Source organism: Pipistrellus hanaki, assembly GCF_964339955.1.
Source record: "Pipistrellus hanaki genome assembly, chromosome: 4".
Taxonomy (NCBI): Eukaryota; Metazoa; Chordata; class Mammalia; order Chiroptera; family Vespertilionidae; genus Pipistrellus; species Pipistrellus hanaki.
The window spans coordinates 74,031,582-74,045,321 of NC_140506.1; the positions used below are offsets into that span (position 1 = coordinate 74,031,582).

Consider the following 13,740-nt stretch of genomic DNA (forward strand, 5'->3'; position numbering starts at 1 on the left):
CTAAGAAGTGAAGAGCCTTGCAAAAACATGAAAGATGCTCAGCACAAAAAAAAAGAAAGATGCTCAGCACACATACATTGTGCGGGAAGGGAAGTGAACTCAGGCCGCCGGCTGGAGCTCGGGCAGGGAGGGAACCGGTCCCCACCGACGGCTCGCTCGGCCTCCGGCCTCTGTCTTTGCCTTCAGCCAATAGGAAACATGGTCGCGGGTTCTTCCGCCGGGGCGTGGGGTCAAGGGTCACGCAAGATGGCGGCGCCCAGGAGCCGCTGAGGCGAGAAGCAGAGGATGGCGCTGGCGGCGCTGGCGGCGGCCTCTCGGCCGGGGCGCTGGCTGTGCGGGCCGGGGCCGGGGCGGGGGCACTGGACGGCGGCCTGGCGCTCGCGGAGCCGGCGCGAGGCGGCGGAGGCGGAGGCGGACGCGCCCGTGTTCCAGTACGTGGGCGAGCGCGCGGCCCGTGTGGACCGCATCTTCGTGTGGGGCTTCAGCTTCTCCGGGGCGCTGGGCGTGCCCACCTTCGTGCTGCCCGGCTCCGGCCCCGGGCCCCGCGCCGGCTCGCGGCCGCGCCGCAGGATCCAGCCCGTGCCCTACCGCCTGGAGCTGGATCAGAAGGTGCGGGCCGCTGCTCCCTCCCTACCCGTCCCGAGGCGCGGGGTGGTCCCACTGCCGGGAGGACGGCCCCCGAGCGGGCAGTGGGCCCCGGAGGGGAGCGTCTTGGGGCGCCGCCAACATCCACCGAGCGGCTGACCTGTGCCAGGTGTTGTGGCCCGCCCGTGTCATCCGCACGTCACCCCGGGAGTCGGGGTTGTCCCCCCAGTTACACGGAAGGAAAGGGAGGTTCGGAGAGGTTAAGGGACAAGTCCCAGACCCCACAGCTGGTAGGGGCACGTACAGTGGGATTCGCACTGTGACCCCTGAGACTCCAGAAGTTCCGGTTTAGGAAAGGCGACTAAAAAAGGTCAGAGAAAATGTGGGCCAGCTGGCCTTGGGAGTATATTCAAGCTAGATGAGTTACAGGTATCAAGCAATAGAAAGAGAATTAAAAAAAAAAAAAAAAAAAAAAAAAAAGGAAGCAGTGGAGGGAAGAAATGGTTTGCCTTCAGCATTTGGGAGAGTCATCAGGCTGGGGTCGGTAAAGAACTGGCAAGGAAATGCTAGCTGGAGCGGTAACAGGAATGAGAGAGGAAGGGTGAGTGGTCCGAGCACACCAGAGTGATTTGCACAAGAGACCTTAACTCGCCTCGGATTGGAAAAGATCACAGCACAGGACCGCTTCAGCCCGGCTTATCCCGGAAGCCAGCACCCGGAGAGTTTTCAAAAGGGAGGCTTAGGGATGGATGCTGGTGGAAATCTTGGTGGGGGGTGAAAGAGAAACAGGTTTAACCAGTTTGGCTCCTAAGTTCTGTCAAGGATAACAAACTGGAGAGCTCAAGATAAAGGAATTTAAACTCAAGTTGAATGAAAAGTTGGGTGGTTTACCTCCTAATATTGAGCTGTAAGAGTTTTGGATGTATTCGGGCTATAGGTCCTTAATCACATGTATGATGTGTGCAGATATTTTCTGCCAGTTTGTGGGCTTTTTTTTTTTTTTTTTAATTAACAGTATGTTGCTATATTAACAGTAGATGTTCTTAAATTGGATAAGTTACCTGTCATAAATTGCTGAATAAAACTTGGTATCACAAATCAGTTAATGCCTTATGGGAACTCTTTTTCAGATTTCATCAGCTGCTTGTGGCTATGGATTCACGTTGCTGTCCTCGAAAACCAAAGATGTTACGAAAGTTTGGGGTATGGGCCTCAACAAAGATTCTCAGCTTGGATTTCACAGGAGCCGGAAAGATAAAAGTGAGCATTCTCACCTTGGCTTTTTTCTGCTGTTACTGGTCTGAGAACTCCCTTTGGATTTTCATGGGTGTCTGTCTCTCTCTCTCTCTCTCTCTCTCTCTCTCTCTCTCTCTCTCTCTCTCTATATATATATATATATATATATATATATATATATATAAAAGGCTAATATGATAAGTGTCCCTCTGCCCATCTGACTGGTCACTGACACACACTGACCACCAGATGCTCAATGCAGGAGCTGCTGTGACACGCACTGGCCATTTACAAAGAAATGGCACCAGGGACCTGGTGCCAACAAAGCAACACTCAGCTTCCTCCAAGTGAGACACAGGCCCCAACGCCACCCTGGTGTGACAGTCCATCAAATTGTAACCGAGGCTGCCGAGACCCCATGGCATAAAATGCGTTCCACAGCCCAGCCCAAAAGCGGTGGCTGTGGGCACCAGGAAATGACATCACATGGCAACGCCCGCCTTCCTCTCCCTAGTGACAACTAGCCTCCTTGGAGTTTCTTCAGCCCAGGGACACACTTTGCTTTATACCAGGTGCAAACATTTTACACTTTAACCAAACGTCTGTGAAGCGCTTTTCTGTGCCTCTTCTCATTTGATCTTCATAGAAGTCCTGGAGTAGGTAGATAGGAGACTTGGTAGAACCCTATTTTCTTTTCATTAGCTGGAAAATGAAGATTTAGAAAGTTTAGAAACTTAACCCGACTGAAAAGAAGTCAGGAACTTGAAAATGACTTCAGATTTTCTCACTCTGTAGAACACATGTGTCAAACACAAGGCCCGCGGGCCAAATCCAGCCCGCCAGGCCTTGCAATGTGGCCCGCACCGCGCTGTCATCACTGCACTCCGCTGTCAGTTTATGACATTGTCAGTTTATGACTGTTCAGTAAACCATTCGGCCTGCGATTTAGGCTGGATTTTAGATTTTGGCCCCTTCTCTGATTGAGTTCGACACCCCTACTGTAGAATATAGTTAAACATTTTACCCTTTGTTCTCCCTGTGTGATCTACAATAATAATGTGCTTCATGTTGATATTTACAGCTGTATTGCTGACAATTACCTGAAAGAGAATTTGGGGTGCTTCCCTGAGCTGGTAAAAGTTTAAATCAGAAAGCAGTTCTAATTAAGGAAGTTTATTCTATACATATAAAAGGCTAAATTAATACATATAAAGCTTTTGCTGGTGCCAGTCGCACCTATGTGTTTTGATCTGTCATTGTTGATCATGAATTTGGTTGACATTTCTATTTTAGAGAAAGGGCGAATAGCAATATTAAAATATTTCTTCTAATTAATTTCCTTTCAATGTACCTGAATCTGTGCACCGGACCACTAGTCATTACATACACCAAAGCATAACAAAATAGATGCAGTCTTGAAGGATGTTGTTTGAAACCATTTGAACTAGAGTGTTTTTCAGCCCCATTGGTGTAATTAAATTGAACCGTTAGGCAAAAAAGCATTTGCTGATGAGTGGAGATGTTCCTTTTTGGCCCCTAAGAGATGACCTTTCTTTCCTGGCTTGCAGAGAGCCTGCAATACTTTACAGTACCTAGGATATGGTCTGGGGGGAAATTCAATTAAATCCTTAGGATGCAGTCTTTATTTCAGTTGTTTGACAGTTGGATTGTAAAAAATTATAATGACATTATAAAGAAATTATTTATAAAGATATTGTTAGCCGAAACCGGTTTGGCTCAGTGAATAGAGCGTTGGCCTTCGGACCGAAAGGTCCCAGGTTCGATTCTAGTCAAGGGCATGTACATTGGTTGCGGGCACATCCTCGGTGGGGGGTGTGCAGGAGGCAGCTGGTCGATGTATCTCTCTCATTGTTGTTTCTAGCTCTCTATCTCTCTCCCTTCCTCTCTGTGAAAAAAAAAAAAAAAAAAAGATATTGTTAAAAGTACACATTAGCCAAATAGTATTTTAAGAACAATAAGAGATATTTTTTAAACTAAGGGAGAAATACCTAGATATACGTACTAGAATAGACCTTTCTTTTCATTTTTTTGTTTTCTCATTCATATACAAATATGTATTTTATTTTTATCACAGCATATGCTTTGTTTTCTGCTTTTTTCCACTTAATTTTATATCAGAATTATTTTTTAAGTTAGTATTGAAGTCTTAATAGTTGTAAGATGTCACATTTTTTATACCAATAAAAATATATTTAAAAATTTTATTTGAATCAAAATCTAGATAAGATCCAGACCAATTGCAATTGGTTGATAAGATTTTTAAAAGTCTTTTAAGTCTGTTTTAATCTTTTTCCTTTGAAATTTACTTATTAAAGAAATCACGTTTATCCTATAGAATTTTTCAGTTTGGAATTTGCTGCCTGCATCTCCACTTAACATGATCCTTTATATTTCATGTCACTTGGTAGTTGAATCTAGAGCCATATGCCCTTTAAATGTTATGTATTGTATTTACAGCTTCCAGACCTTTAGGAGTCTATATAGATAGTAGTGGGGCATGTGAGTCACTTCAGCATTCTAAAGGACTGAATCTTTTCAGCTAATTGGGCTGTATAAACTAACAACATTGTCTAGTCTCTTTGGTTTTTGCCTAGAGTCATATAATATTACTGTGATAAGCATATTATTCCATGCTGATCAAAAACTCTGTCTGAAAATTGTATTAGTAACTAATGAAACAGATGGGCAGGTTTATTGCTATAACAGTAATTATTTATTTGACAGGCAAAATTTTTTTTGGTTTTTCCTTCCTAAATATATTTTGATTGATTTCAGAGAGGAAGGGATTTTGTGTGTGTGTGTGTGGGTGTGTGTGTGTGTGTGTGTGTGTGTGAGAGAGAGAGAGAGAGAGAGAGAGAGAGAGAGAGACATTAATGATGAGCATCATCGATCAGCTGCTTCCTGCACGCCCCCTACTGGGATTGAGGCTGTAACCCAGGTATGTGCCCTGATTGGGAATTGAACTGTGACCTAGTTTATAGGTCAGCACTCAACCACTGAGCCATGCCGACCAGGCAGGCAAAATCTTTTTTTTAGCATGGGATTCAAAAGAGAAAAATAGAGTGTTTATTTATTTTCTCCTTACCTCCAGCCTACATTATAAATATTCAAAGCCCATCATTTAAAACCTACAAGAGGAATTCTTTACATAGACTAATCTGGCTTCTTTAGTAGGATTGTAAAGAACAGTAAGGTTCTTCTGTAGATTGACTTCTAATAAATTTCTCCTCTTATTGAAATATTAAAATTTTCTTCTTTGTATAATTCAGAATCCTAAAGGCAGTATAGAATAGTAGTATATGATGAAAAGTCTGCTTTTCACATCTGTCCTCCCAGCCACATGTCCCTGAAGGCAGCCTGCGTTAACAGTGTCCAGGTTATCCTACAGTGATTTAATGTAAATGCATCTACATATTCTACATAATGTAATATAAGTTACATAATGTAAATGCATCTACATATTCTTTTTGCTTCCCTTAATATAAAAATGTTTGTGTTGTTCACTTTACTGAGAAGTTTCAGTGGGTATTTCAGGAAGAAAAAAGCTTTTGCTTTCCTTAAAAATTCAAATGGTATTAAGTGACATGGGAAGAGACTTTTTAACTAAGACGATTATGCTTTTCAATAACCCAATCATCAATCAGCTGCTTCCTGCACGCCCCCTACTGGGATTGTGTAATGGAGGCAATGTGATGCAGTGGGTTGGGAGTTGGGAACCAGTCCTAGCTTTGCCACCAGCTTATATGCCTTGAGAAAGTCATTCCGACGTCTTACTGAGTAAAAATGAGACCGCTCAATGATATGATTTCTAATGTTAGAAGTGCTATGACTCTCAATCAGTGTAATGAACCGGATTGTTTTTGTTTCAGCGAGGGGATACGAGTATGTTTTGGAGCCCTCACCAGTTCCACTGCCTCTGGACAGACCTCAGGACACACGGGTGCTACAGGTCTCTTGTGGCAGAGCCCATTCTCTGGTCCTCACAGACAATGAAGGAGGTAAGGACTAATGGAGGAGTGGAGGAACTTCTTTCTTGCCATTGGGCCCAAAGTGGACCATTTGTTTGAACCAGGCCTGTTTAGTGAAGCTGTTGGCATATCCTGAGCAGAGCAGTAGGATGCTCGAGAGAGCTGTATTGGGCAGACCTTGCTAAATTTTTTATGCTCTCTGCTCTCGGTGGTTCTTGGAAAATCTCAGGTTATCTATAGATGTGACAACACATATCAGGCAGCCATACCAAGGCTCCCCCTTCCTTTGCATAAACTCACGGAGCTGGGCTGCTTGTGAAAGAAGCCTGTTTGCTAACACTTCTTCCAGGTGGTGGGGCCTTTTAGTGTCCAGGCTTCTGGGTAACTCCATCCTCTCCAGAAGAGCAGTCTCTGGGGAAAGGCCAACTTGACAAAATTTTTAAAATTTCATTTTCTGGCTAAGTGTGATTTGTAAGAAAAGGTGAAGAGAGTGTTGAGGAACTTTTTCCAGAGGAATTTTTGCATCGAGAACAACCTAGTGACAGGTTTAAGAAATGGGGGTGCTGCCAAAACCGGTTTGGCTCAGTAGATAGGGCGTCGGCCTGCGGACTGAAAGGTCCCAGGTTCGATTCCAGTCAAGGGCATGTACATTGGTTGCGGGCACATCCCCAGTAGGGAGTGTGCAGGAGGCAGCTGGTCGATGTTTCTCTCTCATCGATGTTTCTAACTTTCTATCCCTCTCCCTCTGTAAAAAAATCAATAAAATATATTAAATAAAAAAAAAAAAAGAAGAAGAAATGAGGGTGCTGAGGCTTTCACAGGAGGTGCTTACTTTGTGTAACGTGGGATTTCTGAGAGGTGGAACTAGAGTCCAGAGGGGAGGGCAGAAGTGACAGTAAAGGTGGCACACACTGATGTGGCGGGTCTAGACCCCACCATGCCTGTGGCTCTGCCTGTGCAGGTTGTGAATGTTGGAGAAGGGAACGAAATGGCAGCTAGGGTGAATGGCTGGACTAGGATCACTTTGAGACCCCCCTTCAGTCCTGACAGTCCAGGATTCCATGAATCTGAAGAACTGATTTAATTGGGGTGTTACTTTTTAGTTTTCAGCATGGGAAACAATGCTTATGGGCAATGTGGAAGAAAAGTGGTCGAAGATGAAATTTACAGGTAAGTCCCTGCAACCCCCTTCCCCAGTTGTGTTAAACATTAAGCTTTTCTTGAGTGATGGATCCACAGAGCAGTAGAAGGGTTCCTCGTGTGTGAGAAGCAGCGAGAACTCACTGGAAAGTTGTGGAGAAGATGTTCTATGGCAGGTTGAGCGCCATGCATTAGCTAGGTAGGAGGGGAGGGCGCATGAGCATTGATTGTGATGTATAGAAGTTCTTTGAATTAGTTTTGTATTTTTAACCAAATTGATTAACTTCAAAAATTCTCCTCTATTTCAGTCCTATTCATTTAGTCTAAAAAAAAAAAAACACACACACACAACAAAAACCAAAAAACTTTCCCTCTGGTTTATTGTATTGTGCTGGTGATTCTAAGTACTACCAGTCTCATCTCTGGCAGCCTATGAAAATCGTCAAAGGGTTTCGTTGTGTTGTTGTACTTTCACACCTTGGCCTAATTCTGCCTTATATTTGACCTTGAGAGTTTTCCTGATAGTTATTAAGTATGCGGGGGCCACAGTTGAGGGTGACAGGGGAGGGGCCAGAACCCCACAATGCTTACCATGAACATACCTCTTGCTTCTCCCCAAATTGCTCCCGGTGTAGTGAAAGTCACAAGGTCCACAGAATGCAGAACTTCGATGGACAAGTGGTCCAGGTAAGAGGCATGGGCTGAAAGACACTCATCCTGTTCGCTGGGGCACTTTAAAGGGAGAAAGATGGGTGGAGTGATGGCAACCTTTATAGGCAGATTTTCTGAATTAATCATTTAGTAAAATGACTACTTGCTTACTATAGGCCACAATTTGCAGTAGATCGCCAGCGGACAAAGTTTAATCAAGTTTGGGGGATAACACTCTAGTCGGAGACACAGGTTAAAAAAACCTATCTATATCAGAGCACTGTGCATGTTCTAGCCTGGCTTTATTTATTCCCATTTCTGGTGTAGAGCCTGGCACATGGTCGGTACTTACAATGAGTACCTAAATGAGTGAATGTATAAGGAAATGCTATAAAAGTAGCAGAAGGGGAATTGCTAAGTCTAGTGGGGTGGAATGAAGGGAGAAAAGGCACCGTGGAGAGGTAGCAGAGGAATTGATCAGGTAGACTGGAGAAGGGTGGGAGGAAAAGTTTCTGGCCGAGGAGAGGGAGCAGCTGGAGGCGCTGACTGCTGAGAAAGTGCAGTGGGGCTGGAGTTGGATGTGCTTATGGGGGAGTGGTGTGGGATAGGCTGGAAGACGGGTTCAGAGTGGACAGTGCATGGTTTGGAATGCCTTGCTAAGGAGTTTAGACTTCATCCTCTTGACAGTTGGGGCCTATCAAAGGTTCTCACCAGGGGGAGTGACAGCCAAATCATGATCTATTTAGAAAGATAACTTGACCATGGTATGGAGTAGAGGAGGGGAGGAAGGGATCAGGGTCACTTGGGAAGCCGTGGGGAGAAGGGACTGATGGGAGACAGGTAAGGAGAATTGACTGGATTTGGGGCTTGATTAGCGGGGCAGGGAGCATGCTAAAGGGAGTTGAGGGTGATTCCACAGGCAAATGACTTGGCTGATGATGTTCTCAACCCAGAGAGAGGCCTCTGGGAGGAGGAGCAGGCATGGACTGGCTGGGAGAGGAGGGCGGGAGGAGCAAGAGAGGAGATTTGCAGTGGAATGTAGTGATTCAGTCACAGAGATGTAAGTTTAACTCCTTGCTTCTCCACATATTAACTGGGTGACTTTGGATAAGTTACCTAACTTCTCAGAGATTCAGTTTCTTGGGTGGTCTTGGTTATTGACTCAACATAAAGTGCCCGACATACTAAGTGTTCAATAAAGAGTGCTTCTCATTAGGCAGTTAGGGAAATAGGTCCAAACTCAGTAGATTTGTTGGGATTGGGGGTAACAGTGTGGAGGTGACAGCGAAAGCCTTGGGAATGGATACAGTCTCCTGGGAAATGTGAAGGCAGGAGAGAAGAGGGCAGAGGACAGAACTTGGGAGGAGTCCACCACTGAAGGGTAAGAAGTAGAGGCTTAGGGAGGCAGAAGAGAAATAGTGAAGAGAAAGGCTTTGGAGGAGGGAGTGGTTCCTCAGGTGTGGAGGCAGTGGAGGAGCTCTTTAGGACACCTGGCACTTTACTTAGCAAGAGCAGTTCCAGTGGAGTGGGAGACCGCGAGCTGTAGTACACTGAAAGTGAATAAGACATGGAGACAGTGTGGGGCATCCTGCTGGCTGGACCCAGCCTGCTTGGTGCTCAGGAGCGGTGGGGAATGCTACTGGGCTTCAGGTCCATTGACTAGGATGCTGGGCTTGGAAGAATTCTCACCCACCTTACCTCTGTTTGTCTGATAGGTCGCCTGTGGCCAGGACCATAGTCTGTTCCTGACGGATAAAGGAGAAGTCTATTCTTGTGGCTGGGGTGCGGACGGGCAAACAGGTACTGTACCTTTCATCCGGCCAGTGCAGTATGGCGTTGTGAGCTGTAGGGTTCCCACAGGCTAGAACCCATCTTCCTTACTGTGACTCCTACCTCTCTTAAATGCTTCCTGGGGAGCAGTCATCGCGTCTCCCGTCCCCATCCCCATGGAAACGGATTATAAAGAATTGGATAGAGGATTGGAGCCGCTCCGCAACAGAGGAGTTCTGAAGAAACAAGTGCCGCCTAAAAGGAGCTCCATTTTAGCTGATTTCAGAAGAATATCATTAAGGGAGGAAGGAAGGAGGGATAAGCTTTCACACACTTTATATGTTTAATCTTTTTGTTTTTGAAATTTATCTAAAGGCAGGGCCTTTAAATTCAAGATTTAAATCTTTTCTAAATCCTCAGTAATCCTACCACCACCAAATTGTCTTTGTTCAGTCTTATGTTTTTTTCCAGTCCTTGTTCATAGAAGTACAGCTTTTTATGTTGTAATGATAGCATTGGTGTGATTTTTATATCTTTGTTTTATCATTTAAATTTATACAAAATGGTTTTTCATGTTAATACAACTTTCACAGTTACGGCTCCATCTGAACCATTTTGAGATGTACAGTTCACTGATATTAAGTACGTCTGCATTGTTGTGCAACCCTCATCACCATCTATTTTCAGAACTGTTTCATCTTTTTAAATTGAAACTTTATTATACCCATTAAACAGTAACTCCCCATTCTTTCCTCCTCCCAGCCCCTGGCAACTGCTGTTCTCCTTTCTGCCTCTATGAATTTGACCCTTGTTGGTGCATTATATAAGTGAATCATAAAGTATTTATTCTTTGTGTCACTAGCTTATTTACTTAGCATAATGTCTTCAAAGTTCATCCTTTGTGTAGCATCTGTCAGAATTTCCTTCCTTTTTAAATCTGGGTAATATTCCTTTGTATGTATATAACACATTACCAGAATACTTATCCATCCATCTGTTGATAAACACTTGGTTTGCTCCTACCTTTTATCTATTTGGAATAATGTTGCTGTGACCATAGGTGTACAAATATGTCTTTGAGACCCTGCTTTCAATTCTTCTGGGTATATACCCAGAGTGGAATTGCTGGGCCACATGGTAATTCCAAGTAAACATTTTGAGGAGCTGCCATACTGTTTTCCATAGTAGCTATACCATTTTACGTTCCTACCAACAGTGTATGAAGTTCTACTTTCTCCACATCCTCCCTAACATTTGTTATTTTTGTGTGTTTTTTGTAATAATGGCATCCTAATGGGTGTGAAGTGGTAATGACTTTAACATCTTTTCATATAGTTATTGCTTGCCCCTTTGTATATTTTCTTTGAAGTAGGTAGTAATTTTTTAATTGGGTCATTTGTTTTTGTTGTGGTTGTTGAATTTGTTGTATATTCTGAACATTAATCTTTTATTAGATATTTGATTTGCAAATATTTTCTTCCATTTTGCCTTTTTACTCTGTTGGTAGTATCTTTTGATGCCAGTATGACCCTGCTTTGAGCCCCCTGAAGCCAGGGTTTAGTGTTTGCCTCCCTGTGCTGCTCAGGGATTCCCCTCTACTGAGGTGCAGATAATGACATTGTCCTTCGGGCAAGTCCCGTGTTGTCCTGTTTACTGCTTACCACGCCAGTTTGCCTGTTTCTGTTTACTTTTTTGGGTGGGTGAACTGGAGAGATTTCCTTCGTTTTACCAGCAAGCTCAGCAGTGCATTAGAAATTGCTCGTTTTAATATATGCAAGGTCTCATATGTTCATTGTATAGTAGGCTTTCATCTTGAGAACTTTTCTAACTTGAATTGGACCTAGAAAAGTTCAGGAGTTTTAATATGATCTAGTTACAGTGATGCCTTTTTCTGCCTCTGGGAGAACATGGAAGTTGCCTGGCATGCAGAGGAACAGATTAGGATTTTTGATATTTGTGAAGGGCTCAAATGTGTTTGGCATATATTAAGTCTGTGTAAGGTGTAAGAGAATAACTCAGAGGTATTTTCTATTGTGTCAGGTCTGGGCCACTACAATATCACCAGTGTACCCACCAAGCTGGGAGGAGACCTTGCAGGAGTGAATGTGGTCCAGGTCGCCACCTACGGTGATTGTTGCCTGGCTGTGTCAGCTGATGGAGACCTCTTTGGTTGGGGCAACTCTGAGTACCTGCAGCTGGCCTCTGTCACGGACTCCACACAGGTATAAGGTTGCTTATAGCATGGTGCTGGGAGGTTTGTAAACATGGTGTATGAAGGTCATTTCTAAGAGGTTCTTCACCAAAGTGTGATGTATAAAGTGCTGGAATGTTAAGACCTAACCCATAGTCGGCAAACCGTGACTTGTGCTGCGGTTTACCATTCTGTTGACTAGTGAGCTTGCCGACCACCGCCTTAGGGAAAAACACTTAAAAAACATTTTAATAATCTACTAATGTCTTTAACCTGAAGTAAAAACTTCTGGGTAAGGGTAATGCCTTATGCGGTGGTCAGCAAACTCTAGTCATCAGAGCCGCAGTTTGCCGACCATTGACCTAATCTGTTGTAAGACTGCCTCTTCAAAGCTCTAAGTTCTTTTTTTAAAAAATATATATATTTTATTGAGTTTTTACAGAGAGGAAGAGAGAGGGATAGAAAGTTAGAAACATTGATGAGAGAGGAACATCAATCAGCTGCCTCTTGCACACCCCCTACTGGGAATGTGCCCGCAACCAAGGTACATGCCCTTGATTGGAATTGAACCTGGGACCTTTCAGTCCACAGGCTGACGCTCTATCCACTGAGCCAAACTGGTTTTGGCTCTAAGTTTTTTTTGTTTTTTTAAAAATACCTATATATAAAAAAACAAAACCAGTGACTGTAACACCGTAACGACAGAACTGCCGGTCGCTATGATGCCCACTGTGGCCAGCAAACCTGCCTGATCGGGGGATGGGGCCGGCTGGCCAACCTTCTGCGGCCCCTCCTCCCAGCTGGCCCTGCACCAGATGGGCCCCACCACCCTGATTGGCCCTCCCCCCTCCCCCTAGCCAGACCCACCCCCAACTGGCCTCCCCACTCTGATCAGGGGCAGGGCCAGCCAGCCAACCTGGGCTTCTAGTCCTCCATCAGCTCCCCCACACCACTTGGGGTTGGAGCTGGCCGGCCAACCTCCCAGGTCCCTCCCCCAGACACTGACCCCTGATTGGCTCCCCCTACCCCATTCAGGGGTGGGGCCATCTGGCCCACTGTCCACAGCCCCTCCCCATGGCCAGCCCCACCCACAATTGGCCCCCCAATTGGGGTGGGGCCTGCTGGCCAATCACCCTCAGCCCTTTCCCCCTGTTGGCCCAGCCAACCAACCTCCCGCTGTCTCCTCCTCCCCACAGGCCCAGTTCCAATCCACTGATTGGGGCCAGGCTGGTTAGACCCCACACGTGCACAGATTTGTGCGCTGGGCCTCTAGTATACTAGTATTTATAATGATTTCAGAGGGAGGGAGAGAGAAGCATCAATGATGAGAGAGAATCATTGTTTGGCTGCCTCCTGCATGCCCCCTATTGAGGATTGAGCCCACAACCAGGGCATGTGCCCTGACCAGGAATTGAACTGTGACCTCCTGGTTCATAGGTTGACACTCAACCACTGAGCCACACCAGCCGGGTAAGATTCCAAGTTCTTGACAATTTCATTGGCATTAAGAAAGAAAGCTTAAGTGCAAAAGCCTTTTTTTTTTTTTAAATCAGTACTTTGATGAGATAGTCCTGGTTTAGGGCAGTATTTGAGGCGTGCCGGGATAATGAGGCTATTTACCTAAGTTCCTATGCTGTCACACTGTTGTTGCTTTTTGTTGCTGTGTAACATATGCCCCAAAGCATACAGATCATGTGCATGCAGCTCAATTAAGACAGCTGTGCAGCTCCACCTAGGTCAAGTAGTAGAATACTAGCAGCCCTTCTGAAGCCATGCCCGCAGCCTCGCCTCACCACTAGCCCGTCCTCACTGAAGCCAGCCACCATGATTCCACTACAGTAGAATTTCAAATGTTTTATTAAGGAAAAATTCAAATTTAAACAAAAAGTAGAGCTCATTGCATAATTAATCTTTACCTATTACCAATATTCAACAATTACCAACTAATGCCCATTTAAAAAATTGAGATATAATTCACAATTTTTAAATATATAATTTAGTGGTTTTTAGTATAGTCACAAGGATGTCAAACTATCACCACTATCTAATTCCAGACATTTTCATTAAATTCAACTATCCCCTTAACACCCCCCCCCCCCCCCAAAAAAAAAGCCCATACTCCCTAAGGGACAAATTTTGTTGCATCTGTAATTCCATCTACTCTATCCTGGATTATTT

At 44.7% G+C, this 13,740-nt stretch overlaps 1 protein-coding gene across 3 annotated transcripts in view; it reads left to right on the top strand.

Annotated features, from left to right (window-relative positions):
- Positions 1–225: 225 nt before the first annotated feature.
- The window catches only part of RCC1L (RCC1 like), a 29,902-nt gene continuing 16,387 nt past the window's right edge, over positions 226–13,740 (top strand). For all 3 annotated transcript variants that reach the window (XM_084881996.1, XM_084881994.1, XM_084881995.1), the window contains exons 1-7: positions 226–609; positions 1,716–1,845; positions 5,712–5,840; positions 6,914–6,980; positions 7,586–7,637; positions 9,317–9,401; positions 11,412–11,593. In XM_084881996.1, the coding sequence (XP_084738122.1) occupies positions 286–609; positions 1,716–1,845; positions 5,712–5,840; positions 6,914–6,980; positions 7,586–7,637; positions 9,317–9,401; positions 11,412–11,593 (969 nt within the window). In that variant the 5' untranslated portion in view covers positions 226–285. The remainder of the gene's footprint in view (positions 610–1,715; positions 1,846–5,711; positions 5,841–6,913; positions 6,981–7,585; positions 7,638–9,316; positions 9,402–11,411; positions 11,594–13,740) is intronic.